Genomic DNA, 26,961 nt, shown 5'->3' on the forward strand with positions numbered 1-26,961 from the left:
GGGACCCACTGCCTAAACGCATGCTCACGCTGATCTTTGGACCTTGCACATGTGTAATAAAATACTGGGAGTCAGGAGAGTTTGGGAGGTTTGTCACACAAACAAGTTGAAAAGATAGCAGGAAAACAAAACGTCAATTGGTATCTTTCTCACTCAACTACTGTACGTAGCACAGAGACAGGAAGTCTGTTGACCAATTGTTAGGCCTATCTTTCACAATTGTTACCTAAATTAAATCAATCACACAACATCCTACAGAGTAAAATTTGCTTTTCATTGAGCTGCAAAATTATTTTTAAATATCAGCTATTTTTTCCTCATGTCTTAGAACAAATAACATACTCCACAGTGCTTTGGTTTAGACTAAAACTAAGTCCAATGATTTTTCACACTATTTGTCTCACCCATGCGGCCACTAAGTAATAATTTGTCAGTTATGTAATTGTGTTTCTTGATGATTTGGTGAAAACATCTCAGTGGTCGGAATGATGGAGTAACCCATTTGTAGGTTACATAAGGAGATCAATGATTAAATGATTGAGTTCAGACTGAGTAGAAGCTGGGGAGATAGTCGGTGATAAAACAGAAAAAGGTGATTGGCTGATTGTAGGTTGTGCACAAGTTACTCCTCTGTAATGACAGGGAGATCTGGCAGGGAAGTCCCCACAGATGAGCTCGTATTTCATCTTGTTTTGAGGGAACTTGACACGTTTATGATGAAAATGGCATCACTCAAGCTCAAGTTCAAGAAAAAATATGACTGTCCATGGGACACAGAGGATAAATTGTGGGCCAAGATCAATTGATTTCACAAGCAACTGGCTTGACGTCAAAACAGAAGTTACTTCATTTTCATGATCAGAGAGAAAAAAGAGGTTTCCTAGAAATCTGTGATCTGTCAGAGGGGCGGTAGGTGATTTCTGTAATGATGGATTTTAGGGTTCTCAGGGGTGTAAAGGTTAAGGAAGCTGTCTGCACTGTCCCAAAGGCAAACAAATTTGCTACCTTTGAGTAAAGTCCGATGTGGATCTCACACACAGACAGACTGGACTGCCTGAGAGAGCTTGGCAGCAACCTAACTGACAAAAAACCAGAAAACACTCAAGATTCAGTGCATCATCCTTAGGCAGAGGTCTGGGTCGTGATATCATGGATCTTCTCCACAGCTGGGGGGTTGAGCTGGCGGTCCATCTGCAGACCAAATACAGCAGGTATGAGGGCTTGTTTAGCCTGGCGTCCACAGTGGCCGATCTGCACACCACCTTCTTCTGCTGGTTCCCAATCTGGTTCCACCTGCGGAGGGACACAGGGCTCAGGCTCATCTGGGTGGCTGTCATCGGAGACTGGCTCAATCTGGTCCTGAAATGGTAATCTGTTGAAATCTCGAAGTAATGGTAAACACAAAATTAAAACACACGCAAAATGAGAGAACTGTTGTATTTTGAGTTTCTTGGTCTTTCCATGAAAGGGTTCTTTTTGGGGAGAGGCCATACTGGTGGGTTCATGAGACCCGCTTTTATCGAGCAGGACTGGCCCCTTCTCTACAGCAGTTCCCCATCACATGTGAGACTGGACCAGGTACAGTTCATAGAAGACCTGTAGTAGATTACTATTGCAGTTCATTGTCTTTCCTTGAGGAACTTAATGATTTTGTCTGGAAGACTGATTAGATTGATCTGGTATAATGAACTACTAACCTTGTTAATACTTCAGTACATCATTGCCAGATAATATTTATAGTGTTTGATACATGCACATGACTTTCTTTGAATGAATATGATCTCAGACATGATAACTTGGTTATAAACACCAGTACCTTTGTCCTTATGTAGTTTTTTTTCTAAATTTTAGAAGACAGTTCAGTTTGGACAGCAGTGTTTCAATAGTTTAGCGATCACATCTACTCCAGTTTCCTTTACTGTGTACACACGCCTGTGTACATATGTGATTTCAGTGTTATCGTCATAATTCCTGGTTGTGTATTCACTGTGCGCTTAGAAATGACTGCACATGTGATTTCAGGTTAGGCTTAGAGTGGAGTTAGAGCACTTCTGTCTAGTGCTCTTTCTTATTGCACTTGAACCAGTTCAGCTATGTGAGAATTTGTACCAGTCAAAGTCCTCTAATGCTTGATTGTCTTGACTCACATGTAAGTTGCTTTGGATAAAAAACAGACATTTAACAACTACTCAAGTTTATTTAATACAATTTAATAATTTTAACACTAAAATAGGATATTATATCCACAGTAAATCTGTGCAGCAAATTATGTGGCCTGTATTTCTTGTAACTTATAAACTGTTTCTCTGAAGATGAAGCCAATGGAGTTAATAAACTGGGAGAATAAGCTTTAAACTGTTCCTCACAGGAAGTCCTTCGGGTCACGCTATGGGTGCTGCAGGGGTCTGGTATGTGATGGTAACAGCGCTACTCACTGTTGCGACAGAGAAGAAATGTCCTCCGTTACTATACAAGTGAGTCTTTGGCAAAACAATCATCAATTTCTTTGGTGTAAAATAAAACTATTATCTTCAAATGTAATTTTACTGTTCTCTGATCCTCTGGGGCGCAATGCAATCACATTCAGTAGCCTATTCACTCTGTCAGATTCTTGCAAATAAATTTGTGGACACTAATGGGCCTGGTAGAGCTGGTGGTCTGCGTATCCAGGGTCTACATGGCTGCCCACTTCCCACACCAGGTTATTGCTGGAGTCATCACAGGTTAGTCTTCACAGATAATTCAGCAAGAATTCAATATTGATACATTTTATGATAATGAACATCTGGTTTTTGTGAAGATTTAAATTGGCTTCCCTTTTCATACACATAATATTTGGAAAACAGAGTTTGGGGATGTAGTCAGGTAAGATTTAGATTAAAAACAAAAACATAATCATGTTAGGCCAGAAATATAAACTATAATCATATAAGTTAAAGTTTCTAATTCAGAAGAGACAGTGTGGCCACTGTTTGATTGACCCTCTTATCTATTTTTTATCAGGTGTATTAGTAGCTGAGGCTGTCTCCAAGGTGAAGTGGATCTACTGTGCAAGCATGAAGAAATACTTCTTCATTACCCTTTTCTTGACCTCCTTCGCTGTGGGCTTCTACCTCCTGCTCAAGGCTCTGGGTGTGGACCTGCTGTGGACCATGGAGAAAGCCCAGAAGTGGTGCGTGAGAGCTGAGTGGGTCCACATGGACACCACTCCCTTCGCCAGCCTCCTGCGTAACATGGGCACACTGTTTGGCCTGGGCCTGGGCCTGCACTCCCCCCTCTACAAAGGCACCAAGAATAAGAACACAAGTGCCACTTTCAAGATGGGATGTATTATTGTCTCCCTATTCCTGCTTCAGCTGTTGGATGGATGGACATTTTCCTCTGAAAACCACATGACTTTCTATTGCCTGTCTTTTGGTAAAAGTGTGGTTGCACTTTTAATCCCCACCACCCTGGTGCCATGGGCTCTCTGCTGGATTTGCAAGGAAAAGAGAGAAGACAAGAACTTGTGATTTAGGACCAACTTCTTGTTTAGGGTCAATCATCAGTTCAATTTTTTTATACATACTTGGATTGTTTTCTGCCACATTTATGACACTAGGACATGTAGACTTTTAGGACTGGCCTGGATATGAGTTCCTTAAAAGGAAAATGAAAAGGTTTTGGAAGATAAACTTTGCTTTCTTGCTGAGAGTTAGATGAGAAGATCGATACCACTATTATGTTTATGTGCTAAATATAAAGCTCCAGCCAGCAGCTATGTAGCTTAGCTTAGCATAAAGACTGAAAACAGAGGGAAACAGGCGGTAGTCAGCAGAATTTGTTACCTTCAAACAAAGCCAGGCTAGCTGTTTTCTAGCAGTTTTATTCTAAGCTAAGCTAATCGTCTCCTGGCTCAGGTTTTATGCTTAACACACAAACATGAAAATGATATTAATCTTCTTCAATCTTAAGTATCTGTATGAAAGTGAAGTGCATATTCAAAAATATCAATTTCTTTAAAATGCATACATTTGCAAATGTCTGTTTACTGTTAAATCCTGTTAGATCAAACTGCTGATCTTATAACCTCTCGGAAAATCAAATTATGGTTGTTTATTTTTGTCTGCTTTCAAGCTCTTTGAATGTTGACAAGTCTATTTGCTTCGGAAGACATTATTTGAAAGAAGACGAAGGCCCACTTTCTTCGCAGGGTCCTTCAATATCAGCATGAAAATACACATGTAAATGAATATTTTTATAAAAATGTAGGTAGCACTTCAGTGCTTTTTCAGTTCAATGATTAATAAATGATGGAACGAAAATATTGTTTGCAGTTTGAATAAAAAAAGATTTTATAATCATTTTCTTTCTATAAAGAGAAGTGCTTGTTTTAGATGTGCTGCGTTGCCCTCAGTCAGTCAGTTTTCTCAGAATGTTTCCAACTGATACTGATTAATTTTCTGGCAGGAACAGCCAAATTAAATATTAACTCGAGCATGCTCCATTCACTCGGCAGTCCCACATAGTGACGCTGTCTTTCACGACAGCCATGAGCTTTCAAATGAGACATGGAGGGTCAAGGGGCAGAATGCAATGCAGGCACCACGTGTGTCCCATGCATACGGCTTTAAAAGCGGTACATTGTTCAGGCGACATATCAAAGGATCTTGAGATGTGTGTTACTGAGATCAGCAGGATTGCGGAGACCACTATCACATTTTAAGAGACATACTGTGCAACCCTGCTCATTAGATTTTAAAACTAGTGAGTCACCTAAAGTCACTGGAGTAGAAGTGATAAAAAAGTAGGAAAATGATGCCCTATATAATTAGAGATCATCACAGGACTTTTCAACAGTGGTGGAAGAAGTATTCAGATCCTTTACTTAAGTTAAAGTACCAATACAGAAATGTAAAAACTCCATTACAAGTAAAAGTCTTGCATGCAAAATCCTACTTAAGTGAAAGTACACAAGTATTAGCAGCAAAAAATAGTTTAAGTATTGCAGTAAAAGTACATAAGTATTATGAGCTTGATGTAGTTAAAGTATTGCAGTAAAAGTAGTGGTTTGGTTCCTCTGACTGATATATTATTATATATGACATTCATCATTAGATTATTAATACTGAAGCATCAGTGTTCGAGCAGCGTGTTACTGTTGTAGCTGCTGGAGGTGGAGCTAGTTTCAACTACTTCATATACAGTTAGTTAGTTAAGTCCAGTGGTTCCTAACCTAAGGGTCGGGCCCCTCTAAAGGGTCACCAGATGAATCTGAGAGGTCGTGAGATGATTAATGGGAGAGGAAAGAAGAAAAAACAAAGTTCTGATACACAAATCTGTTTTCAGTTTTTGGACTTTTTCTCTAATCTTTGATTTTTGGTGAAATATTGGATCATTTGCACATTTATTGAAATGAAACCATGTGAGAAGTTTAGAGGGAAAAATCACTATTTGGTGGAGCTGTTAACACTTCATAGACATCTGAAATGTGACCCCGACTACACACTGCTTTTTGTAAGATGTCAAAGCCAAAAAGGTCGGAAACCACAACAATGTGTTGTATTTTAAAAGCTTGTTATATTATCCATTGTGTCAAATCTTCATCTGAAAAGTAACTAAAGCTGTTAAATAAATGTAGTGGCGTAGAAAGTACAATATTTCCCTCTGATATGTAGTGGAGTGGAAGTATAAAGTACCATCAAATGGAAATACTCAAGTAAAATACAAGTACCTCAAAATTGTACATAAGTACAGTACTTCAGTAAATTTACTTAGTTACTTTCCACCACTGGTTTTCAAAACATCAAAATTTAGCTTTTCATCACTTACAAATTTATATATACTATGACATATTGTCATCCTAGTTTACAAATAGAAAGAGCTCAGTGGACAGGGACCAGGTGGGAGAGAAATGTGAGACCTGTATTATGACATAATGTGGCCTTGTGACATTTCCCACAAGCAAATCCCATGTCTCCTTTCTGACCATCTTATCTCTGACAGCCCTCATAACACCTTTCTGTTACTTATCTATATCCATATCTATATCTATATGGGGCTGCTCTGTATGGGCAGGCTACACTGTGGGTGTGTAAGACAGACAGGTTGGTGGGGACAGACAGCAGTGACTGCGTCAGGAACATCAGTTTATATTTATGACAGTTCAGTATGAGTTCAGATTGGTTGTTTTTCTCAGTTATGATGTACAGATCATGATGTATCACTGCTGTCTCATGTGGAAAAACAAAACAAAACAATTAATCCAAGTGTAGGAGAGAATGTCAGAGTACACATAATGTAGTGCACATTAGTGGAAACTAAGGTGAAAGCCTGCATTGATTGAAAACGCTGCCAGAATGGTGCAGTTCAGGGAAAACAGGTGAGAGCAAGTTTGCATTTAGAAACAAAACAGCTGACTGGCAAGAGTTGGATGTTGAAACTTCCCATAAGCACATGATCTCCACAGGGTAGTACATTTAATTTACAAAAAAACGAAACAAAAATCTTATAAAAATTCAGATCAAACCAGCGGTTCTAAAGTTTCTAAAAAAGGCAGGTTGGGACAGCTTGTCTCATGAGTTAATGAATGATTTCTCCTCTAAACTTCTCACTGTTTCAAATGAATGATTGAGACTCAAAGATGTAAAACTCTCCAATATTTATATAACTCACAAAAAAGATTAGAGATTAGAGAAAAGTCAAATAATGTATACATTTGTTTCTCCTTCTATCCTCTCCCATTAATCATCTCACGACTCCTCAGATTTATCTGGTGACCCTTTGGAGGGGCCCGACCCCTAGGTTGGCAACTGTTGTAACTATGGTAGATAAACTAACTCCAACTCAACCCACTACAGCAGTAAAATGCTACTTACACAATGATGCAAAAATAATCTAATGATGTCATGTATAATGATGTTAACGAATGGGTTCATTCTTCTGTGGAACAAGAACTTTCACTTTTGATCATTTGAGTCTATTTTGCTGATAATACTTATTTAACTTTGAATGAGGGACTTTTACTTTTTGCAGTGGAGTAGTTTTATATTGTTTTATTAGAACTTTTACTTAAGGAAAGCACCTATCTTTTTGTGATTTAGCTTTAACTGATGTGGCAGATCATTTAAGATGATTAGATTTGTCACTCTGAACATTTAAAGTTAATGTGGACCAGGGCAAAAAAGTTGAAAAAAGGAAAAAAAAACAACAACAAAGAAACAAAAAACAGGTTTCACAGTAAAATTCACATGAAACCTATGATCTTGGGCAGTTCAGCAACATTTTTTTTAAAAAGTTGAGCAACTATATTCCCAAAACAGGATCCAAATGGCTAAAACTCAGATTGTTTATTTTGGTCAAGGTTTCAGATATACTGCCACATTCAGAAGACCAAATTATAATCAGATTTTCTAGGTGGGCTCTCAAAAATCAAAACATTAATCATTGAATAAAACTGAAGTTCTTTCTCTATTTTGTGCAGAACTACATGAGCATAAGTTGAAAAGAGTTATTTAAATACAACTGCATTCTTCTTTATCTCAGCACTCGTGTCAGTGCTGTTATTTTTTGACCAGCTGCTAACAGATCATAAGTGGTAGATAGATGCCACAGTGACACCTGCAGGTCACAATACAGTACTGCAGGTATTTAATATCTTAAACACAAACTTGTTAATGAGTGTCTCCATCTATGCATTAAAAAATTAAACTAAAACTTTTATCTGATAATTGAAAAGCAACTGTGCAAAAAACATGCAGAAAAATCAAAAACTTATTATCAAAAATGTTTTTATTTAATAGAATCAATGCCTTAACATAAGAGATGCTTTGGGGACTTATGGATTTTCTCTGAAAACCATTAAGTCATTGTGGAGGTAACACCTGTTTAATATTCATATTTATTACTATCACTATCATGTAATGTATAACATTCAGTGGAAAAAAAGCGCTTTCTTGTTGTGTTGCCTATAAAAAAAAAAAAAACATTCTCCAGATGTAGCTGGTGTCTCAAGACTTCATTAAAAATTTAAAAACATTCGTCAAGCAGTGGGCATGAAACAAACCAACTCACTCTGAATTCTCTTAAGAGCTACAAATGAAACCATTTCACAAAGATCTGAGGACAAAATGTTTAATTAAAATTAAAAAATACATAACGATTTTTGCTGTCTATGATCTGTCTCTCAATTTTTGAGAGAATAATTATGTTTTCAAAAAGGGTTTAAAACAGGAAAAATATTTTACAATTAAAACAAAAACATGTGCATTGTGTCCATCTATGGAAGCTATGTTTTTGTACTGGACTGTATTGATTGTACTGAAGTAGGTGAATGTCTAGTTGTAGTCCTGTGGACCAGGGCCAGGCTACTGTAGCTCAACAGCTATGGCAGGGAGACGGGGGTGGGGGGGCGGATATGAGGGGGTGGACGCTCTGATGGCTGGATGAACATCAGTACAACGCGTCAGCATTACTGCTTCGTGGCCTCTTGATCTTCTCAATGTTCTTCAGGATCATGTCATGTAACGTTACCTTAGAAAGTAGAAAAAGAAGGTATTGCATTCATCAGTATGATTGTGCAAAAGCAAAACTTGTCTATTAGTCAAATTAAAACTTGAGTAAATGGTGATAAGAGAAATAAAGAACGTGACATACGTATTGATTTCTGAGCTCCGATACTATGATCTTCAGACTGATGTATTCCTTCTCATCAATCTCCGTTACTGTGCGCCGATAGTCCTCCTAATAAGAGAGAAAGTTGAATCATTCATTGTTCAGTTTCATTCTGCATCACCATTTAAATATATCAGCAAGCCACAGCCTTACACAGTGAATATAAAAAAGTCCACACAGCTTTTTTTTTTTTTTACTTTTACTACTTTGTGGCTTGAAATGACCTCTTAAAAAGAGTTTTTAGATTTAAAGTAACCCACAAAACTGCATGATTTATGAACACATACATTATTTAAGAGTCAAAAAGGTAACATGTTTGTGAAAATGGTTCAAATTTCTGGCCTATATTGAAATGGAGCGGTCAAACAGCTTTGGCGGCCTCTGGTGGCACCATTTTCATCAAACGACAACCATGTGTTTTTTTTTTTTCCTTTCTTTGTATGTTTGTAGTCTCACCCATCAGTCAAAACACAGATTCCTGCATAGTGATATTCATGTCTTGCCTTTTTATTTCTGGCAGTGTGCCTTTGTTTGTTTAATTTGAACTTCTATCGGTTGTCATTCTGGGCCACATAATGGATACTTCTGAGGGCTTCTTTTTTGATATCCACTGGTCTTGTCAGTACATTCTACTTTATTTTTAGCCATGTTAGCAGCATGGCTCTAAGAATGGCAATGTAGGTCAGTCCACCACTTTGGTCCAGACTGAGATGTCTCATAAACCACTGGATGGATTGCCATGAAATTTTGCACAAACATTCATTGTCCCCATAGGATGAAGCCTACTGAGCTTGACATTTGTGTTTTTTAATTAAAATTTTAACAAATATTGAATAGACTGCCATTAAATGTGGTACAGACATCCATGGTCCCTAGAGAATGAATTATGATAATTTTGGTGAACCTTTAACTATTTATGTGGCGCCACCATCTGGTCAGAATTTTTATTTGTCCAATAATTTTATTTATGACTAAATCATTGAAAAACTAAATGATATTCTCATCAGCCTCAGCTGTGCTTAACATCAGCATGTTAGCATGCTGACGTTAGCATTTGGCTCAAAGTACTGCTGTGCCCAAGTGTAGCCTCACAGAGCTGCTAGCCTGGCTTTACACCTGCTGTAATAGTTTTACATAATATTTACTTACCACATGTGGATATTTTGCTATTTTAGAAACCAGCTTTGCCCTTGTGATGTAGTATCTAGAAGTAAAGAAGACAGACAAACCTGTGTTGAAGCAGACTTTTAAATTTCAAAGACACAAACAAGTAAATAAGCTAACAGCAAAGGGAGCTAATTTAGCACCAGTTTCATGCCCTGCTGTGTATTATGTACATGATGGTTAGGACTTCTACAAACCTTGATATCTGGTCGAGGTAAGATGCCGCCTCTCCTTCAACTGTTCTGAGTTCAGCGACCGTCTCCTCCTGGATTGAAACGCCAAAGTTGTTGCCATCCTCTATCCTGGGGATGAGCAGCTGGACCCACATTTTGACCTAAATTTAAAAAAAAAAAAAAAAAAAGAAGAAAACTGCTTAGAAAAAGGAGAGAGCAACATCTGGGATACAATCAGTCAAGTCAAGATGTACAATGGTCTTAGCCACGCAACACCTGCAGTAACTGTCTGGGAAGGTCTTCATCTGTCAAACACATACATTTACAGCTGTAACAGTTCATGTCTTGGCAGTCATGTAGGGTTAACTGTTGCCTTTTCTGAAAGCACTATAACATTACTGAGATAAACCACTGATGCATGAGTCCGGTCCTTGCTTAATGTGTGAGACATTACTTACTGTGTTACATTTCTCTATGAGCGTCCTGATCTCTGGTTTGACCTTTTCAATGAGATCGACAAGGTTTGCGTTGCTCTTCATCATCCCACCAGGCATGACGAAAACCTTGGTGCCAGTCACTGCATGAAGGAGGAGCAAAAGGAGGGTAGAAGAATTAAGCATCAAACATAAAAGGATCCAGAGTGATTATCATGTATAAAGGACGCCATACACATAAAACTGTAAAATGTCTTTAAATGGAACTTTTTAATCTTGCAACAAAAACAAAACTCGTTTACATAATGTGGGGTGAATGATAGTCATGGCACTACTCGTATACAAACACAGGGAGGCTACACAACAGTAATTCACAGCACAATGATTCTTGACCTTGGTTCATACTTAAAATTGTGTCTGTCTAACAACTAGGATCCTATAACTCTTATACTCACCCTTGTCCTCCCCACCTCCATCCTCCAGCTTTCGCTTTTTGGCGTTTTGCTGTGAAACAAATTTAAAAAAAAAAAAAAAAAAAAGGATTAAGGACCATTTCTCACATCTACTCTGCACACAGTATTTATTCTAAGCCTTCATTGAGGATTTAAATATAGTTTATAATGGAGCCTCACCGCTTCTAGTCCGTCATGGAGGTTTGAGAGCAGGATGGGGTCTGGCACTGTCAGGTTTATCTCCGAGTGAATCTCCTTCAGTTCAGTGATGTTTATGATTGGATCCTGAAAAACAACAACGATATCAACTGTACTATTTTTCTCTACAAATGATGCTTTGTGACAGCTATATGACGAGATTATATATATATATTTTTGTATCAATGTCATTGAGTGCTTTGTCAGGTATGTAGCATACTGGCTTAGCAGAAACCATTTATGGTTATTTTATCCATAAACAGAAAAAAAAAAAATCTCATCACAACTGTTAGTAGCTGTTCTGGAGCTTCTGACAGATGTTCCCATTTCCATTTTTTCCAAACACTTCTCAAACTTTTAAGTCAAAAATTAATGAGAAGGAATTTTCTACCTCAACTATCCATACTGAGAAGAAAAAGAAGTTCACTACATCACGATATAGAGGTAACAAAACTACATATACCATGATAGAGGCTTTAATCCGTATCACCCACTCCTAACCAGGATGTATACAGATCTAAAACTATAATGTACATTTAGTTGAATGAACATGTCACTGACCTTTAGGAAATGATCAAGTTCCAGTAACTTCTTTGGGAAAAAATTTGCAACTAGATCCTCTGCCTGAAAGAGATGCAAATGGTTAATTGGGAATTGCTCGAAAGCCAGACAGTTTTTGATAGCTGTGTGTGTAAAAGTGCTCATGCCATATTTTTTTTTCTCCAAGATATCCAATACTTACTTCTGCAGTGATACGTTCCCTGAAAGCATCAACCTGCAAAAACATAAGACAAGAGTCCAAATATCAGATCATTTACAAAGCCACTTATCTTTTTTCTTTATTTAAATACAGCTGTTTTCTTTGAAATATGACAAAATGTTCTTTAGTTACACAGGACATTTCATCTGTTTATAAAATCTCATACATTCTTTTATCAGGGTTGTCATATATTGTCCTTGGTTGAGAGCTACTGATTCAAGATAGTTCAAGGTATGAACTGCCCAGAAAATACTGAAGCCGGTGAACAACTGAAATGTCATGTGGGGGTTTCTACTGCTGAACTAAAATCTTCTTGGCAGCCGTCAGGTCGACCAGTTGCCACGGCACCAGTTGTGAGAGGGTACTTATCACCTTTCTCCAAAGCTCAACAACAAACACTTCAGGACACTCCTCCACAGTTCGGAGAAAAGAACCCAAAGTTCCATGGAGGCAAAAAGGGCAGTATGGATCTGGTGTCACTTGCATCTGATGTCAAATTTAGAGCGGTAAGTAGGCTCTATGGCAACGTGGATGTGTTGGCGATTTGGGTTTATAGAGGCACCTGAGAGATTCTTCCAAATTGTGTCCCAATCTAAATCAAGTCCCAATTCAGAAATATTGCTCTCCCAAGCTTTCATTCCTGGTGTTGGAATATATTTATGTGAATTAAGTTTTGTAACTCCACTGAGCTCACAAGGTGCGTCTACCGGGAATTGTAAGGTGCCCTTTTGTAAATTCTCACTCAGACAGACGGCTTTCTCTGGTTCGGGGGAACAGCATGTGGAACTCTTTATCCACAGAACTCAAACTAGATTATGAGTGGGAACATCTTAAACTCAAACTGAAACAGCTTTTAAAGACAGGTCAGTCATGTAGTCATGAGTGATCTGGTGCTTGATGTTTTACGAAACTTTTATGGTATGTTTGTGCTGCTTTGTATGTGCTTTGCTGTTGAGTTTCATGTTGTAATGTATGTATATGTATTATTGAGTGTTGCTGCTGAGTTTTATGCATTTTAAAAGCCCAACTAGGGCCCACCATTGCACACTAGCTTAGGCTATAAATGCTGTGGTATGTGCCATAACTTCATGCTATATACTTGTCCTTAAAAATAAACATTAAATTCCCGCTCCACTCAAAAATGTGTTTTTCTTCTTGTTCCTTCAGTAAGATGTTTGAGCTTCACTGTGCAGAATGATGTATGTGCAGAGTTTGACACTAGACACTCATCTGCTGAAAATGGAAAGTTAAAGAGTTAAAGAGGTGGGCCTATGAGCATGATTTGTGACATCACAACTATTTTGGAAACAGATCCTAGTCGAATATTCAACATAGACAAATGTGATGTGGAAACTTGAAGCCTCCAGTGCACAAACACTGAGAACTGACTTGATGAGTGAAGTATGAGACATCTCGTGTCTGACAGGAAAACTTTTTAAATGAAAATATTTTAATATAAATAGATTCAGAATTTTTAAATGGAGGAAGAAGGAGTAGATGTAATTTTAACAATTTCTAACAAAATAGGCTAATAGAACTTTTTTGTGGAAAAACCATTGACACAAACAATTATTCAGAGCTCAGTATTTTTATATGTCTGAAAACATGACGGTGAACTCAGCTTCCGATTTGAGATTAAGGGAAAAGTTAAGGGAAACATAAATAATGATATTTAGCAGCTGGTTCTCCATTTTTGCACCACTTACACTTATGAAAAAGTGTACGACATCATAGCAAAAGCTGTAATGCTGTTTAAACCCACTTTCAGATTTGTGAAACCTTTATTCTATTTGTGAGAAATAAAAAAGGGCAATTTCACAGCTTTTTCCCGTCCAGACCACACCAGACCAAAAACCACTATACCTTTAATGAGTCACAAAACCGAAAGTGGGTTTAAATAGCGTTGAGGCTTTTGCTCTGATGCCTAACACTTTTTCACAAGTGTAAGTGGTGCAAAAACGGAGAATCAGCCGCCGCTAAATATCATTATATTATCAATATTTATGTCTCAATCTTAACCATTCATCTTGGGGCTTCTTGGTGGTCTTTTAACTCTGACCCCAAAGGTTTTCAATTTTGTTGTAGGCTTTACTTCATTAGACTTTAGGTGAGCTAATTGTGGTCTAACCTATCACTCGGGACTCTACAAATGTGGCTGGCTCATTAATAAACGTGTGAAAACCGTAATATTAAGCTGGCTTGACGCCTGGTATGTCAACGGCAGCTTGTTGAGTTTGCTAACTTGGCAGGTAAGGCCTTCTTTTTGTGCATGTGCTCCTGTAATGGTGACTGTATTCATCCACATGAGGTTGTAGCAGAAACTTAAGTTCACTCCTCGTGGAGCGTAACGTCACCGCGACACAGCACCTGTTGGCAGTTTTGACAGGTGTATCGTAACAGGCGGGAAACAAGCCGGTTAGCCGCTATTAGCCGCTGTTAGCCTGGCCTTATCTGATCACATCATGCTACAAAATGTGGCTAACACGCAAGCAAACAAATGGCAACAACAACGCACCAAACACCCGTAACCGGAGTTTCAAAAAGCCAAAACTTACCTTGGTTTTAATTTCATTGTCCACCTTCAGGAGTGAAGACATCTTATGTGATCAAACAGGCGAATAACGATTGTCCCAACTGCATTAACTTCACCTGTAAACGTGTGGCTTCTGCTTACTTCTCAGCCACACTTGTGTTGAGCTTAATGATGACGACAATACCGCGCGACGCTAAAACGCGGTGTTGGGAACGCGCATGCGCCAAAAACGTCACCGTATTTTTCTCGACGCAGCTGACGATGTAAACAAGAAAAGACAGTCGAGGGCAACAGGGATCAAACAGGCCGGTGTCACCGCAAATGATAGCCATTATATGCTCCTAAGCGGCGGACATGGGGCTCCCTGTTACTATTAAAGTCAATTTTCGGGGGAATGTGAAGAGATTTCTGGCTCAGGATTTGGACAAATTGGAGTGGGACTCGGTGGAAGCTTGGGTAAGCTGCTAGCAGAGCGTGTTGGCTAAATGCTGGCGCAGTTTGGTGAAAAGCAGGCCCAGACATGGCCTAGACACGTAAACAATAGGACCCAGTTGAAGGACAGTCGATGTTGTTGCGACAAAATGTGCACAAACGAGATATTTTCTTTTAAGCCAGGCAGCACGTCACTAAAATACGCACGGAAAGTCTGCTCAGTTCGCTTAACACGGCGTTGTAATACAGTAGCTGTAGCTGTAGAGGTTCATCTCAACGTGACATAATTGATGTTTACACGTGTAAGAAGAAAAAAAAAGTTATAATTTTATAATATGATGTTTGCTATGAATTTAATCTCAAATTTTTTAAATTATATTTCAGATTAAGGCATCATTCGGAATCAACCACTTTCAAGTAAAGTACTTTGATGAGGATAATGAAGAGGTAAGAGAGTGTGTGTTTATATTGTGCACTGTTTTTTTGATGTAGACCTTTTTAAGTGGTTGAAGAATTATGATTTTGTTATTCATTCGGACCCTTTTCACTCTTTATTTCAGATTTGCATAAACAGTCAAGGTGAGATACATGTTTATTTAGTTGTTTATCATTGTTTCATGAGGAAAATTATTTAAAGAAGAATATAGATTACACTGATACACATTTAATATAAGGTTATATGTAACTACATGATACAGGAAATGTTAAAGGATGGGTTTGCAATTTTTCAAGTCTGTCTTAAATCAATAGTCAGGTCCCCAAATGAACATTGAAATAGGTTTTTCTTGCCATAATCATTCCTCCTCTTCATACTGCCCATTCGAAGATCCCTTCATAGTGCACTTACAATGTAAGTGATGGGGGACAAAATCCATAAGCCTCCTTCAATGGAAAAATGTATTTAAGAGTTTGTCTGAAACTAATATGAAGCTTCAGATTAACTTTGATGAGTCAAATTAAGAAAGAAATATAATTCGATGTTACAGTCTTTTTAGTGTCAAAGTCCCTCTTTTTTTACTATACTTCCACCACAGCTCAACAGGGAAACACTGTCCAAGGAAACAGTTTTATGCTAAAAAGACTGTATGTGGCAGATATCCACTTGATATGACTAACTCACGCTGCTGAAGCCTCATATAAGCATCAGATAAATGCATTTTTGCACAAAATGTGTGTGTGGATTTTGCTCCCCATCACATACACTGAAAGCACATTTGAAGGGGATCTTTAAATAGCCAGTATGAACAAGAGGAATGATTACAGCGAGTAAAACCTCTTTCAGTGTTCATATGGGCAGCTGACTTTTGTTTTAAGACAGACTTGAAAAATTGTGAACCTGTCCTTTACTTGTTACCTGTCAATTGTTCAAGCAACTTACTGTTGATTTGTTTCTATTTCAGATGAATATGAAGAAGCCATCAAGGTACTGAGGCACTGCTGGGTTTCTGGCTGAAGTCAGGGTGAAATATAACAACACATTAGACATTGTCATTGCAGAAGGATAAGTGCAGAAAATGCAGAATATAGGAAATTGTAGTGGCCGTTGAACTTCACATCAACCCTCACCACCTAGAGGAAGACATGAATGAAAATGACGTACTTCTCCATATGTGGCTTCCACTTTCTAGGCACAGGACATAATATGACAGGATCTCATACACCATACTTGTAGCTGTACTGAGTGCACCAAGGAAGACAAATAGAAAATTATCTGTGAATAAATATGCACAAGCACAACTACGCTGTGTTGATAGATTGAATACTCAACAGTTTATTTTATCAGAAGTCACTGAGTAGTAATATGTGTACATTGTTCCTTGAATATGTCTCATGTGTTATTTGCATTTTGGATATGTTTGTGTCGGTGTCCCCCTGGTGTGTGTTTTTAATGCTTACTTTTTCAAACAGAGCGCAGAGAAGCAGGGGAACCAGTTGCACATGAACGTGTACAAGATGAAAGGCCAGGCTTGTGGAGGCCCGCTGAAGACAGAGGTGAAGGAGCTGAAAGGAGACCTCCGACCCGCTCCTCCTTATCCATCCAGGGTCAAGACAGTGGACAAGGGCACACAGGTCACCCCCGAGCGAGAAGCTGTAAGGAACCAAACAGATTCTCCTCCTCTTCTTCCACTTTCTTGAACATATTTCTGGCATCAGTATCAGTAACTGTTTTTTAGGTCTTGTGATATAATTTCTGAAATTATTTTAATGTAGTCATTGCCCCCAAATCAATTTATTTAAAGGTCAGATAACATTTTCCTATGCATTTATCTGGCAATGGTGGAATCTTTACAGTTTTGTAGAGGCCACTACTGCTGAATGCGCATAGAGAAAAGAGCCAAGGCCTAATTATTTAATTATTTGTGCCTAATTATTTAAATCAAGGTCACCTGGAATGTGTCATATAACAAATCTTCATAGGTTTAATGCAAGTCTGATGTATTTTTACACAGGTCACTGTAAAGGACAGCAAAGGGAGCAAACCAGAAGATCCTCCCATGTGGTTTAGATCATACATGGAGAAGGTAAGAACATTTGATGTAAAGCAGTAACACCACCTTGAACATTTTGTGTTTGATACATGATTAATATTGGTGTCGTTGAATGTAAAGTAGCATTCGGCTTCTACTTATATAACTAAAACTCTTTTTTTATGTCATAGTTTAAAGATGAGGTGGTGAAGGAGGTAGTGGAAAGGATGTGCAATGACTTTTCTGGCCAGTGCTGTACCCACAAATCTCCTGATGGGCCCGGCGAGGTCAGTGAGGCCAGTGGGGCTAGTGGTGGTCCCATAGGGCCCAGGCCAGGTCCCTCCACCTCAAATGGATCACTTGGCTACACCCCAAACTGCAGCAGCTGCAACAAACTCACCTCTGAAGGGGCCTACAAATGCAGGTAGGCTTGGAAGACTTTCTAATGTAATAAGATGTATTTTGAGGAAAATCCTGCAGCTAAATAAGTAGCTTATGTAAGATACAAACTAAATACACATAATGTTTTATTTACATTATAGACCTTTGGTGTATATGAATCCTGTCTATGACATCCTTTTTTCCCAGTTTGTTCTATAAGCAGTGTTATAAGAATTCCAATTAATGTTTTTTTTTCTCTCTCAACTGTCTATGTTGACTCTTTTCTCCGCCAGTGTATGCCCGTCCTGCATCCTGTGTGAGATGTGCAGACATAGCCATGACCCCAGCCACAACCTCGTGAGAACCAAGACACCTCTGTCCATCCCTGAGCATGGAATGTCGGGAGAATTAAGGTAAACCTAAAAGCTTGAAGATTAATTGTCCCGCATCTTGAAACAATACAACAGTGCTAGCATTTTTTTTTTGCTTTCACTTGGCCTTTTTACATTATTGGAGGAAATAGAACAAGCAAATAAAAAATAGATGCACAGCAGGAATGCAAATTGTTCTAGCAGCTAGAGCACTGTAATTCATGAATTATGCGTGTTTTGTTTTTGAAAAAAAAAAAACTCTTGATAGTCAACAAATAGGTCTTCCTGATAACATTTCAAACCAGGTTCCCAAGGCGAGGAGACAGGACAGTGCGCAAGGCCGAGCGACAGCGCCTCAAAGCAGAAAGGAGGCAGCTAAGAGCCGAAGTGAAGGAAATCAAGAAGAAACTGAGACTGGAGAAGAGGGGGCTGCAGTGGAGTGGGCCCTCTACCTCAGGCAGAGCCAACCTGACTAACATGGCCTCCGCCTCCACCCAGGTCCCAGCCCTGCCCCCCCCTGCTGCTTCTGAAACAGCCTCAGGTCCAACCCCAGCCCAAGGTCCCATCCCTGCCCCGGCCCCTGATCCCCAGGCCTCCAGTCCAGAGTAAGCGCCACCTCGGAAGGGCGTCCAACAGTGCTGGGTACCTCGAACCCAGCATGGATGCAAAAAAGTCTTTTTTTTCCAAGAAAAGAAATCAAAATATGCCATCTTTGTTATCTAGTCTGTATGAGTGTATCGCTGGCTGCTCTGGGGTGGTGGAAAATGTTGGAACTACCTCAATGTGAAAACTGCTGCTGCTGCTTCATAGATTTTCTAAGAAAAAATGCTTTTGAGCTGCAAAAAAATCTGGGGTCCTGCTTTTTTGATTCGTAGAGAACAAAAGAGATGGGTATTATAAGAAACCAGGGCTATTTTCAACAATGCTCTGTACACTTGAAACTAGGGGTCCCGGGGTCTCGCACACGTCCTTGGTGCCCACTATGGCTGCCTTGTTTCTGGATGAAAATCTGCCTGACGGCACCCGTCTGGAGCCTGGTACCAAGTTCATCAAATACTGGAAGATGAGGAACTCGGGCACTATCAGCTGGACCTCAGAGACTAAGGTACCCCTCCCACCCGTCGTGAGGACAGGCTCCACTCTCTTTGCCCCCTGCTTCACTTCCACTTTGAGTCCCCTTTCAACTCATTGCCTCCTTTTTATCCACTAACACCAGCTAAGATTTCTTACCCAGCCTAATACAGTACAACTAATGTGTTTTCTGTGTGAGATGTTTATTATTTAAATTCAGTTGAATCTATGTTGTGGTTTAAGTTCTTAAGTCTGTGTCACTGTTTGAATGTGTGTGTGTGTGTGTGTGTGTGTGTGTGTGTGTGTGTGTGTGTGCGCCTCACTTGAGCGTGTGTATTTTTTTCCCGTTGTGTGACTTTGGTTGCATGCCGTCGTCTTTGTGCTTTTTCGCATGCGTATTCCTATTTTGTGTTTTGTGTATGTGTGTGCGTGCACCCAGCTAGTGTTCATGTGGGGAAACCTCGGCCTGGCGTCAGAGGAGAAGAGGGAGGTGCCAGTCCCCTTGCTGCTGCCCGGACAAGTGGGCGTGGTCAGTGTGGCCTTTGTCGCTCCTGTGATGGAGGGGACGTACACCTCCCACTGGCGGCTGGCGCACTGCGGGTGTCAGTTTGGCCCGCGTGTCTGGTGCAGCATCGTGGTCGACCCCGGCGACAGCCGCAACGCACTCGAACATCAGAGCAAACGACTGGCAAGTCTGATATCCGATGACACGCTGCACAGCTGCAGCGAGAACATTAACTGTGGACATGTGCATCTAAATTGTAACATTATTTGAGATACTTAAGTGTTACATTTAGTTGTTGCTGCTTATGAATCATGCAATTGATTTTCCTAAAACACTCAATTATTTTACATTAAACCTTATCCAGTTCACTTTTTGTTATTGAAGTCTGTGTAAGTTTTCAGGGTAAAGATGGAAAAGATTCATTGTAATGACTGAAGACACATAAAAACACAAATCACAAATAATACTCTTAAAAATGTGTCTGCACATTTTTCAAATATTTGAAATTCTAGTATTAATCATTTAAAGTTGGAGCCTTCGTAAACATAAGATAAATGGTCGTCTTTGAATGAACAACGATATTAACGATGACAATCTTGTGTTTTGCCTCAGAAGGAGCAGTTGAGGCCAGTGGAAAAGGAGAAGGCGATAAGGTCCAAGGACAGCAGCACTATATTGTCAGTGGACCTCAGCCATGAAGACTACTACTTTCCCTCAGTCGACCTGCTGACTGCACAGGTGCGCGCTCAGAAAGCTCCGGTGTTTACATGTTTTTAAACTGAGCCAAATTGTGTAAAAAAAAAAAAAAGTAGTTGACGTGCTTTATGTGCTAATTTTTCTGCATCTCTTCTGTTTTTTTAGGATCTATTGTCATTTGAGTTGCTGGATATAAATATTGTGCAAGAGTTGGAGAAGGTTCCGAACAACACGCCTGTCGGTAAGCAAAATATGATGCTTTAAACACTGAGACACTTGATTTAACATGAGTGATGAGATGCTACTTCCTGGTTTAGGGTGTTATTTGTTTTGTACGAAGAATTACAGCTACACTTATCAACTTTATTTTGACTATGCTAGTATGTTGTTTTTTTTTTTTTCTATTTTCTAGATTTGACACCCTGCATATCGCCTCTGCCCCACGATGCCCCTGTGTTGGAGAAGCCGGCCATCACTTCACAGATAAAAGATGACATAGAGGTCACAGGGGTCAGAAAACTTTTTGGTAAGACTGGTTGAGTACTAGAAAGTTTCTGTGTGTGTGTGTGTGTGTGTGTTTAACGGTATGAATATGACAAAGGCTGTTGTTGGAAAAGCAGATAACAAAAGAAAAAAACATCTATTAAGCTAAGGTGAAACATAATGTGGGTTTAAATTTGTTGTGTTTTTGGTCAGGAGTGAAGCTGAGGCACCAGAGGGAGCTGTTGGAGCCGGTGGCCCTGGAGGAGGAGAGGGAGGAGGAGATCAGTGGAGCCCAGTTCCTCTGTGAGACGGTCATCCGCTCCCTCACCCTGGAGGAAGCTCCCGACCACAGACCCCTGCGCAGAGCCCAGCACAGCAGCCACAAAACACAGGGTGAGGAGCAGCTGTGCCTCCCTGATGGCGACCATTAAAATCACCATGTGCTGCTAAAGAGACTTATCATTCTACTGCACTAACTATCTACACTATTATCAAAATGCCCTCTGCTCAGAAACAGAGTAGTAGCACAATGAGATAGTCATGTTTTTTCTTCCGTAAAACATTTCCAGTTGTTTCCCGGGGCCCCAGCTTTTGCCTGGAGAGAGCTGCGGTGACTGAGAAGACGGAGAAGGTGCACGAAGGAAATGAGGAGATCTGTGCCATCAGAGTTGAGAGTTTAGCTTCACCTCCAAGCACCGGTCTCAACCAGATCAGCCAGGAGACAAAACCAGGTTAGAGAATCACATCCTTTTTGTGTTTATTTATAATTTTGGCATTTATTTTCAATAGAAACATTGATATAGAGACATTAAAGCTTGCTTAATTTACCTTCTCTAATAAGGTACTGGATGTAATCACAGCTCCATGGCTTAATTGTTTTAATTATTCATTAATGGAGCCTCACCTGCAATATTTACATGCTCACGCTGGTGTTTTTTTCCCCACTTATAAGCTTCTCCACCAGAACCAGAGACTGAAAACCTGCACATCAGTTCACACCATGATAACGAGGACGAAGAGGTCGTGGTCTTGGATGAAATGCAAAACGTGAAGGATACTCAAAAAGAGAAAGAGAGTGGAACCAAAGGAGAAGACTGGGATGAGGTAAACACATTTAATCTTTTTATAATAACACTTATCTGTTTCTTGACATGTCTGCAGTTTTCCATCCTATTTACTCATGAGTGTCTTTGCTGCTTTGTGTGTTTTATATTTATGTTACAAGCACAAAAAGTCCACAAACGTCATCAACCTCTCCTCCTGTGTCTCAGGTCAGCAGCCAGACCTCCTCAGTCTCCTCCTGCGACGATTACATCATTGTCCTCCCAGACTGCTTTGACACCAGTCGTCCTCTGGGGGAGTCCATGTACAGCTCTGCCATGTCGCAGCCTGACACTGATGTCGCCGTGACCTCAGCAAACCCAGACGAACAGCAGGAGGAAGAGGAAGACTCCGACCCCGAGCCGGGCGGGGCGGCACCACCGATAGAGAGGCGGGAGCAGACGGAGGTGGTCGCTGCCGAGAATACCTCATTAAAAACTTGGTCTCCACCTGTCCCTCCCATCCACAGCAGTGTGAATCAGATGCTGTGTGCTTCCCAAACCCTGGACGCTGTGACTCTCACTCCTGAAGTGGTGCCGCCACCAGTCCTGCCTGACCCCCTGCTGCCCCCGCCGACCCTCTACTCACCCAGGTTAGACGGGGCTCTCTGTTAGCATGCTTAAAACAACCTTTTCTCTAACTCCAAAGAGAGATATATAGATATCGCAGATGTTTTACAGTGCATTTTGTTTGTTTGTGTTGTTTGTTTTTTTAAATTTTAACCCTAAAATACTGGAAATAACAGATTTTGTTTACCCATGCATCAACTAGTTGTTCTGTTTCCTGCTGCAAGAAATGAGTTAGATCAGGATCTTCCTCCCGTGAGAACAGCTTGGACAAAAGGACTGTATTTATTTTAACTGCTTATCTTTCCTCTGCAGCCTTACATGGTTTAAATCTCAGTTGTCTACTGTATGTTTCAGGTCTGAGGCACTGTACCTGGCTGAGGACCCCAGTCCTCCGGTCTGTGAAACCTATGAGCCACACCAACCAAGGGTCCACTTAAATGGTGAGTTTTATTATCAGAGTCACTTGATTTTATAGTCAGAACATGGCGATATCATAGTACATACTGGTACAAATGGCTCAGGACCAGCGTGGCACACATGCTAAAGCTGTATCAACATCTTTACCAGAGTTTAATAGGTGTTCATCAGTGCAATGACATGTTCTTAAATGTAAAACAGGACTGTTTAACTTCAGTGTTGCCTTACAACCTTCTGTTAAAGTAGTTGACTTGAATTACCAGTTCACTACTTAGTTGTCGGCGAGAAAGGAAACACATTTTGCCTTTGTGGGAAGAAAGGAAGTAAACAAGCACAGGCTTTCAGTATTTGTTGCTTCAGCAGAAGGTTCGGTTCCTCCTGTAATATTATGTGAGTTGCGTGTGTGTGTGTGTGTGTGTGTGTGTGTGTGTGTTGTTATTTCCTTATTTTTATCTCTTCTGCAGTATCATCTGGTCTGTCGAGATCTGCAGGCTCAGCATCCAGTGCCTTTGAGACATATAACCCCAGACCCAGCAACGCGCTGCAGCCAAGGTGCAATACAACAAAGAGTAAAACTTGATCTGCTTAACTTTAGTGGAAGAAATTCCTGCACTTTAGTTTCTCTTTTGTGTTTATCTACATCCATCATCTTATCATGTTAGAACTTGATTTAATATCTTATAATGAAGAGTCAGTCTGTACAATCACTGACACTTAAAGCAATCTGATGCACCTTTAAACAAGTATTTTTGTCTTCTTCATCTCTTTGCTTTTGTGAAAACAAGAGTAACTGGAACACGCTGTTCCCTGTAGTACTGTTACATAACCCAGCGTTACCACATCCTTGTCTTCGTACCAGGGGCCAAGGAGGCATCACCGAAGGATTTGTCAAGGGGGCCCTTTCTGTGGCAGCATCCGCTTATAAGGCTCTCTTCACTGGACCAAACTGTACAATACAGGTACACCACACAGCAACTGTTACATCTACATTTTAAAACAATCTAGCCGACATGTACAGCTAAAACAAATCAAAGTACAACTGCAGCATTTAGGTACGTTTTCACTTTTCATTTTCTTTATTGCTAAGAACAAGTACTTAAAAGAAACAAATGGTTTCTTCTCTTCCTGTGCAGATAAATGCACAGGAAGAGACAAAGAGTTGGGTAAAGAGACAGTACTCTACACCACAATTATTTTAAGATACTTGCATAACAGCTAAACATGCAAAAATGTGTCGTCCCTCCAAAATTGTGGTTAAAATGGGAAGAACTGGTGTATCACATTGCAGATTTGGCAGATACTTTTCTTTATTGAGGTTAGTAACAGAAAAAGACTAAACTCTATTGATGTGAAGCGTCTTCATTGAGTGTAGGCCCGTATGAAGACAGGAGATCCTCCAGAGTCTAGACACCGGTGGTGGTGGCGTAAAGTTTGCAAGTGGTTGATGAAATGACAGAATTGCAGTGATATTTGAAGAACGGCATCCAGGGACTGACTGTGACTTTGACAACATGGGACAGCGGCAGCGACAGAGAAAATTAAAGTGGGAAGAAACTGCAGACATTCTTCCATAGAGGAATAAAGATCACACAGTGCAGAATGACTGAATTTACAGCAGCGTTGATGCATAAAAATGTGTTAATTGTTTTATAAATTGCTTTAATATATAACAATTACAACTCAGCTTTAAAATTATTTAAAGAACAGTGCTGATAATCATAACATGTAATCTAATTAGGATAAAAATGAATTTAGGGTCTCCAGAATGAGAGAAACATTGATATAGACACAAGAAAATTTTGTAGGTATTTCTGTCACTAGCCTCTAGTCTGTGTGGTTAACTAGGGAGGAAGTCATTTTATTTATTTAATCATTAAGGTAACTTTGTTGCTGTGTAACTCTGCCAAAAAGCTCCATCAACCAAATGGTTTGTTTTAATGTATTTGATTAGAAGTTGGGTGTCACCTGACAAGTTCAAGTCCTAATCTCCACATTTGATTGCCAAGTTTGAGGCTTAAATTTTATTTGACTTCAGATCGTAAATACTGTTTGAAATTTGATTATTTTATATGTAAAACCGCGTCGATTAGCCAGCCTTCTTCTGTTTGGACTGTTTTTTTGTTTAAAACTAAATTTCAGATGGCAGGAATCCACTGAATTTGCGCTACATCTTTTGTCTGATGATGCATCAACCCATCAGACCAGTATTGTCTACATAACCTCCCCTTTTCCTCTCACCTCTCATCTTACCCGCCCTGTCTCGCCTCTCCAGCGAGGCATCGACCCAGCCACCAGGCAGGACCCTTCCCTGATGGCAATGCTGCTGGAGATGGGCTTCAGAGACCAGCGGCTCAACCAGCGGCTGCTGAGGAAGCACGGCTACAGCCTGCTGCACACCGTCAACGAGCTGGTGCAGATGGCCGAGGATCGCCAGAACAAAGCTGTCGATACTCAACACTGAGGGAAAGAAAGCTGTGAGAGGGCTACTGTGAGGCTGTAAAAGGAAGTAACTGATTTGACCCTTTTTAAACATAATGTAAAGAGAATATATTTCGATTATGACCTGTGTGTCGCTCAGCCTTTCCAGTGTCAGGATTTATTTTGAGTTATTAAAAGTAGAGTCAAAGAAAACCTATTTATGATTAATGCAATTGATTTTTTTTCAAAGGTTGGATTGTTAATTTGGACCAAGAGTAAAGCTAATAGAAGAACAATATCACTTGAAATATAAAAAAAACATGGAACAAAAATGATAGAGGAGCATTTATTTTTCATTCTCGGACACTGTCGATTTAGAGACAAAGAAGCATTTATGTACAGCTTCTCCTGCCTTTGCCTTTAATTTAGATTAACCATATAAACACTTGTAGATTATAATGGATTGTGGTTAACCTTTGCCATGCCTTGTTTACCTGGGCAATAGAGCTTTATGTGTTGGTCAAAAAGGAGAAGGAGCCGTACTTTTGACTGGACAAAAGTGTGTAATTTCAGCTCTTCATCTTAGTGTTCGTATGGCTGTCGTAGCTGCTTCCTCTGGCTCTGAAAAGTAATTTGTCTTTTGACAGGGCTTGGCTAGATTATATCTCACATGTAGAACAGTGAAGATGAATATTGTTGAATGTCATAAAAAGATAAAAATGTTCTGAAAAGCCGGCTGTCATTTAAGGTGATTTTACTGAAGCTACATGGGTATTCTGGGTGTTAAGGGTCAGCAGTGCAGTAGTAGGAACAACAAACAGATATGTAAGACTTTTTCTCGATTTATCGTAGTGAAATCTGCCTAAACAATGCAATCTTTTTCTGTATCAGAGTACTGTTATTTTAGACGTTGACATGTGGAATGTATACAAAAACCGTCTGGAGCGGATCACCGTTCAGACACAGATGTTTTCTACTGCTTTTTAGGAGACACCTGCATGACAGGTAGAGGCTTAGAGATGAGTCGTGTTCTCGTGGTCTTAGCACAGTCACAGTGGGGAAAAAAAAAAAAAAATTAAAAAAATAAATAAAAATCCGCTTCGCATCATATTTTAACACCCTCTGCCTGCATTTTCACGTGTCCTCATCCAACCACCAAACCGAAACTTTAGCAACTGTCATTTAGCACTAATCCAAACTGAGATGTCTCTAACAACACATTCCTCAATCTCTTAGTGGAACCAAGTATATTGAATTTCATTTCATTGCCTTTTATCAAACATGATTATTAGTTTACTGATGCATACATATGGTGATTTGACATTGTTTGTGGTGTGTGCGGGTTTAAGTTAATGTACGTCTGTTTTCTTTTTTTGACTTGTTCCTCCTTTGTGTGTTTGTGTGTGTGTGTGTGTGTGTGTGTGTGTGGTTGGGGTTTTTTTGAACCTTATTTTCTTATGTTGATGATTGTCCATGTTTTAAAGTATCATACTCTAGAGAATAATTCTGAATATATCTACTGTGCTTGTCAAATTATTCTTCTGCCACAGAGTGTATACATTTAAAAACCCTTCTACTGTCAATCCGCCAATAAACTATTTGCACATCTCTCTTGTCTCTTTGCCCCTCTGTTAATGAAAAATGTCTAAATGTAGGTTATTATGCCACACTGAACTGTATATA

The 26,961-nt window shown here is 39.7% G+C and overlaps 3 protein-coding genes across 4 annotated transcripts; 2 read left to right on the forward strand and 1 right to left on the reverse strand.

Moving 5' to 3' along the window:
• Window positions 1–74: 74 nt before the first annotated feature.
• On the forward strand, window positions 75–4,294 carry g6pc1a.1 (glucose-6-phosphatase catalytic subunit 1a, tandem duplicate 1). The gene is made up of 5 exons (XM_044338611.1): window positions 75–1,367; window positions 1,469–1,578; window positions 2,369–2,474; window positions 2,608–2,723; window positions 3,004–4,294. Exons 1-5 carry the CDS (start codon window positions 1,150–1,152, stop codon window positions 3,510–3,512), a joined length of 1,059 nt encoding a protein of 352 aa, XP_044194546.1. The 5' UTR covers window positions 75–1,149; the 3' UTR covers window positions 3,513–4,294.
• Window positions 4,295–8,098: 3,804 nt separating this feature from the next.
• psme3 (proteasome activator subunit 3) lies at window positions 8,099–14,531 on the reverse strand. The gene is made up of 10 exons (XM_044336934.1): window positions 14,389–14,531; window positions 11,816–11,848; window positions 11,635–11,697; window positions 11,056–11,160; window positions 10,879–10,927; window positions 10,448–10,566; window positions 10,014–10,150; window positions 9,802–9,856; window positions 8,635–8,721; window positions 8,099–8,511 (listed from the first exon to the last, which is right to left on the reverse strand). Exons 1-10 carry the CDS (start codon window positions 14,428–14,430, stop codon window positions 8,431–8,433), a joined length of 771 nt encoding a protein of 256 aa, XP_044192869.1. The 5' UTR covers window positions 14,431–14,531; the 3' UTR covers window positions 8,099–8,430.
• A 90-nt stretch (window positions 14,532–14,621) lies between these two features.
• nbr1a (NBR1 autophagy cargo receptor a) lies at window positions 14,622–26,886 on the forward strand. Of its 2 annotated transcripts, XM_044336932.1 has the most exons (22): window positions 14,622–14,822; window positions 15,183–15,245; window positions 15,359–15,377; window positions 16,199–16,221; window positions 16,707–16,889; window positions 17,249–17,320; window positions 17,458–17,690; window positions 17,941–18,060; window positions 18,324–18,623; window positions 18,964–19,123; window positions 19,529–19,777; window positions 20,207–20,332; window positions 20,456–20,531; window positions 20,703–20,816; window positions 20,987–21,166; window positions 21,343–21,504; window positions 21,726–21,877; window positions 22,045–22,466; window positions 22,798–22,883; window positions 23,325–23,412; window positions 23,720–23,819; window positions 25,133–26,886. In XM_044336932.1, exons 1-22 carry the CDS (start codon window positions 14,721–14,723, stop codon window positions 25,319–25,321), a joined length of 3,219 nt encoding a protein of 1,072 aa, XP_044192867.1. In that variant the 5' UTR covers window positions 14,622–14,720; the 3' UTR covers window positions 25,322–26,886. The 2 variants fall into 2 exon arrangements, with proteins under 2 accessions (XP_044192867.1, XP_044192868.1); XM_044336933.1 differs by lacking the exon at window positions 18,324–18,623.
• The last annotated feature ends 75 nt before the right edge of the window (window positions 26,887–26,961 follow it).

Source organism: Thunnus albacares, chromosome 20, assembly GCF_914725855.1.
Source record: "Thunnus albacares chromosome 20, fThuAlb1.1, whole genome shotgun sequence".
NCBI lineage: Eukaryota > Metazoa > Chordata > Actinopteri > Scombriformes > Scombridae > Thunnus > Thunnus albacares.

Bases quoted from the DNA above. Each gene is read 5' to 3' on its own strand.
- psme3 (XM_044336934.1), bottom strand. From the start codon at position 14,430: ATGTCTTCACTCCTGAAGGTGGACAATGAAATTAAAACCAAG. The intron at 11,161-11,634 runs GTCAGTGACATG...GTTGTTTTTCAG, and splicing joins AACTTGATCATTTCCTAAAG to GATCCAATCATAAACATCAC. The intron at 10,151-10,447 runs GTAAGTAATGTC...TTTTAAATTTAG, and splicing joins TCATAGAGAAATGTAACACA to GTCAAAATGTGGGTCCAGCT.
- nbr1a (XM_044336932.1), top strand. From the start codon at position 14,721: ATGGGGCTCCCTGTTACTATTAAAGTCAATTTTCGGGGGAATGTGAAG. The intron at 18,624-18,963 runs GTAAGCGCCACC...ACTTGAAACTAG, and splicing joins CCCCAGGCCTCCAGTCCAGA to GGGTCCCGGGGTCTCGCACA. The intron at 23,413-23,719 runs GTGCAATACAAC...TCTTCGTACCAG, and splicing joins AGCAACGCGCTGCAGCCAAG to GGGCCAAGGAGGCATCACCG.
- g6pc1a.1 (XM_044338611.1), top strand. From the start codon at position 1,150: ATGGATCTTCTCCACAGCTGGGGGGTTGAGCTGGCGGTCCATCTGCAG. The intron at 1,579-2,368 runs GTACAGTTCATA...TGTTCCTCACAG, and splicing joins CACATGTGAGACTGGACCAG to GAAGTCCTTCGGGTCACGCT. The intron at 2,724-3,003 runs GTTAGTCTTCAC...ATTTTTTATCAG, and splicing joins TATTGCTGGAGTCATCACAG to GTGTATTAGTAGCTGAGGCT.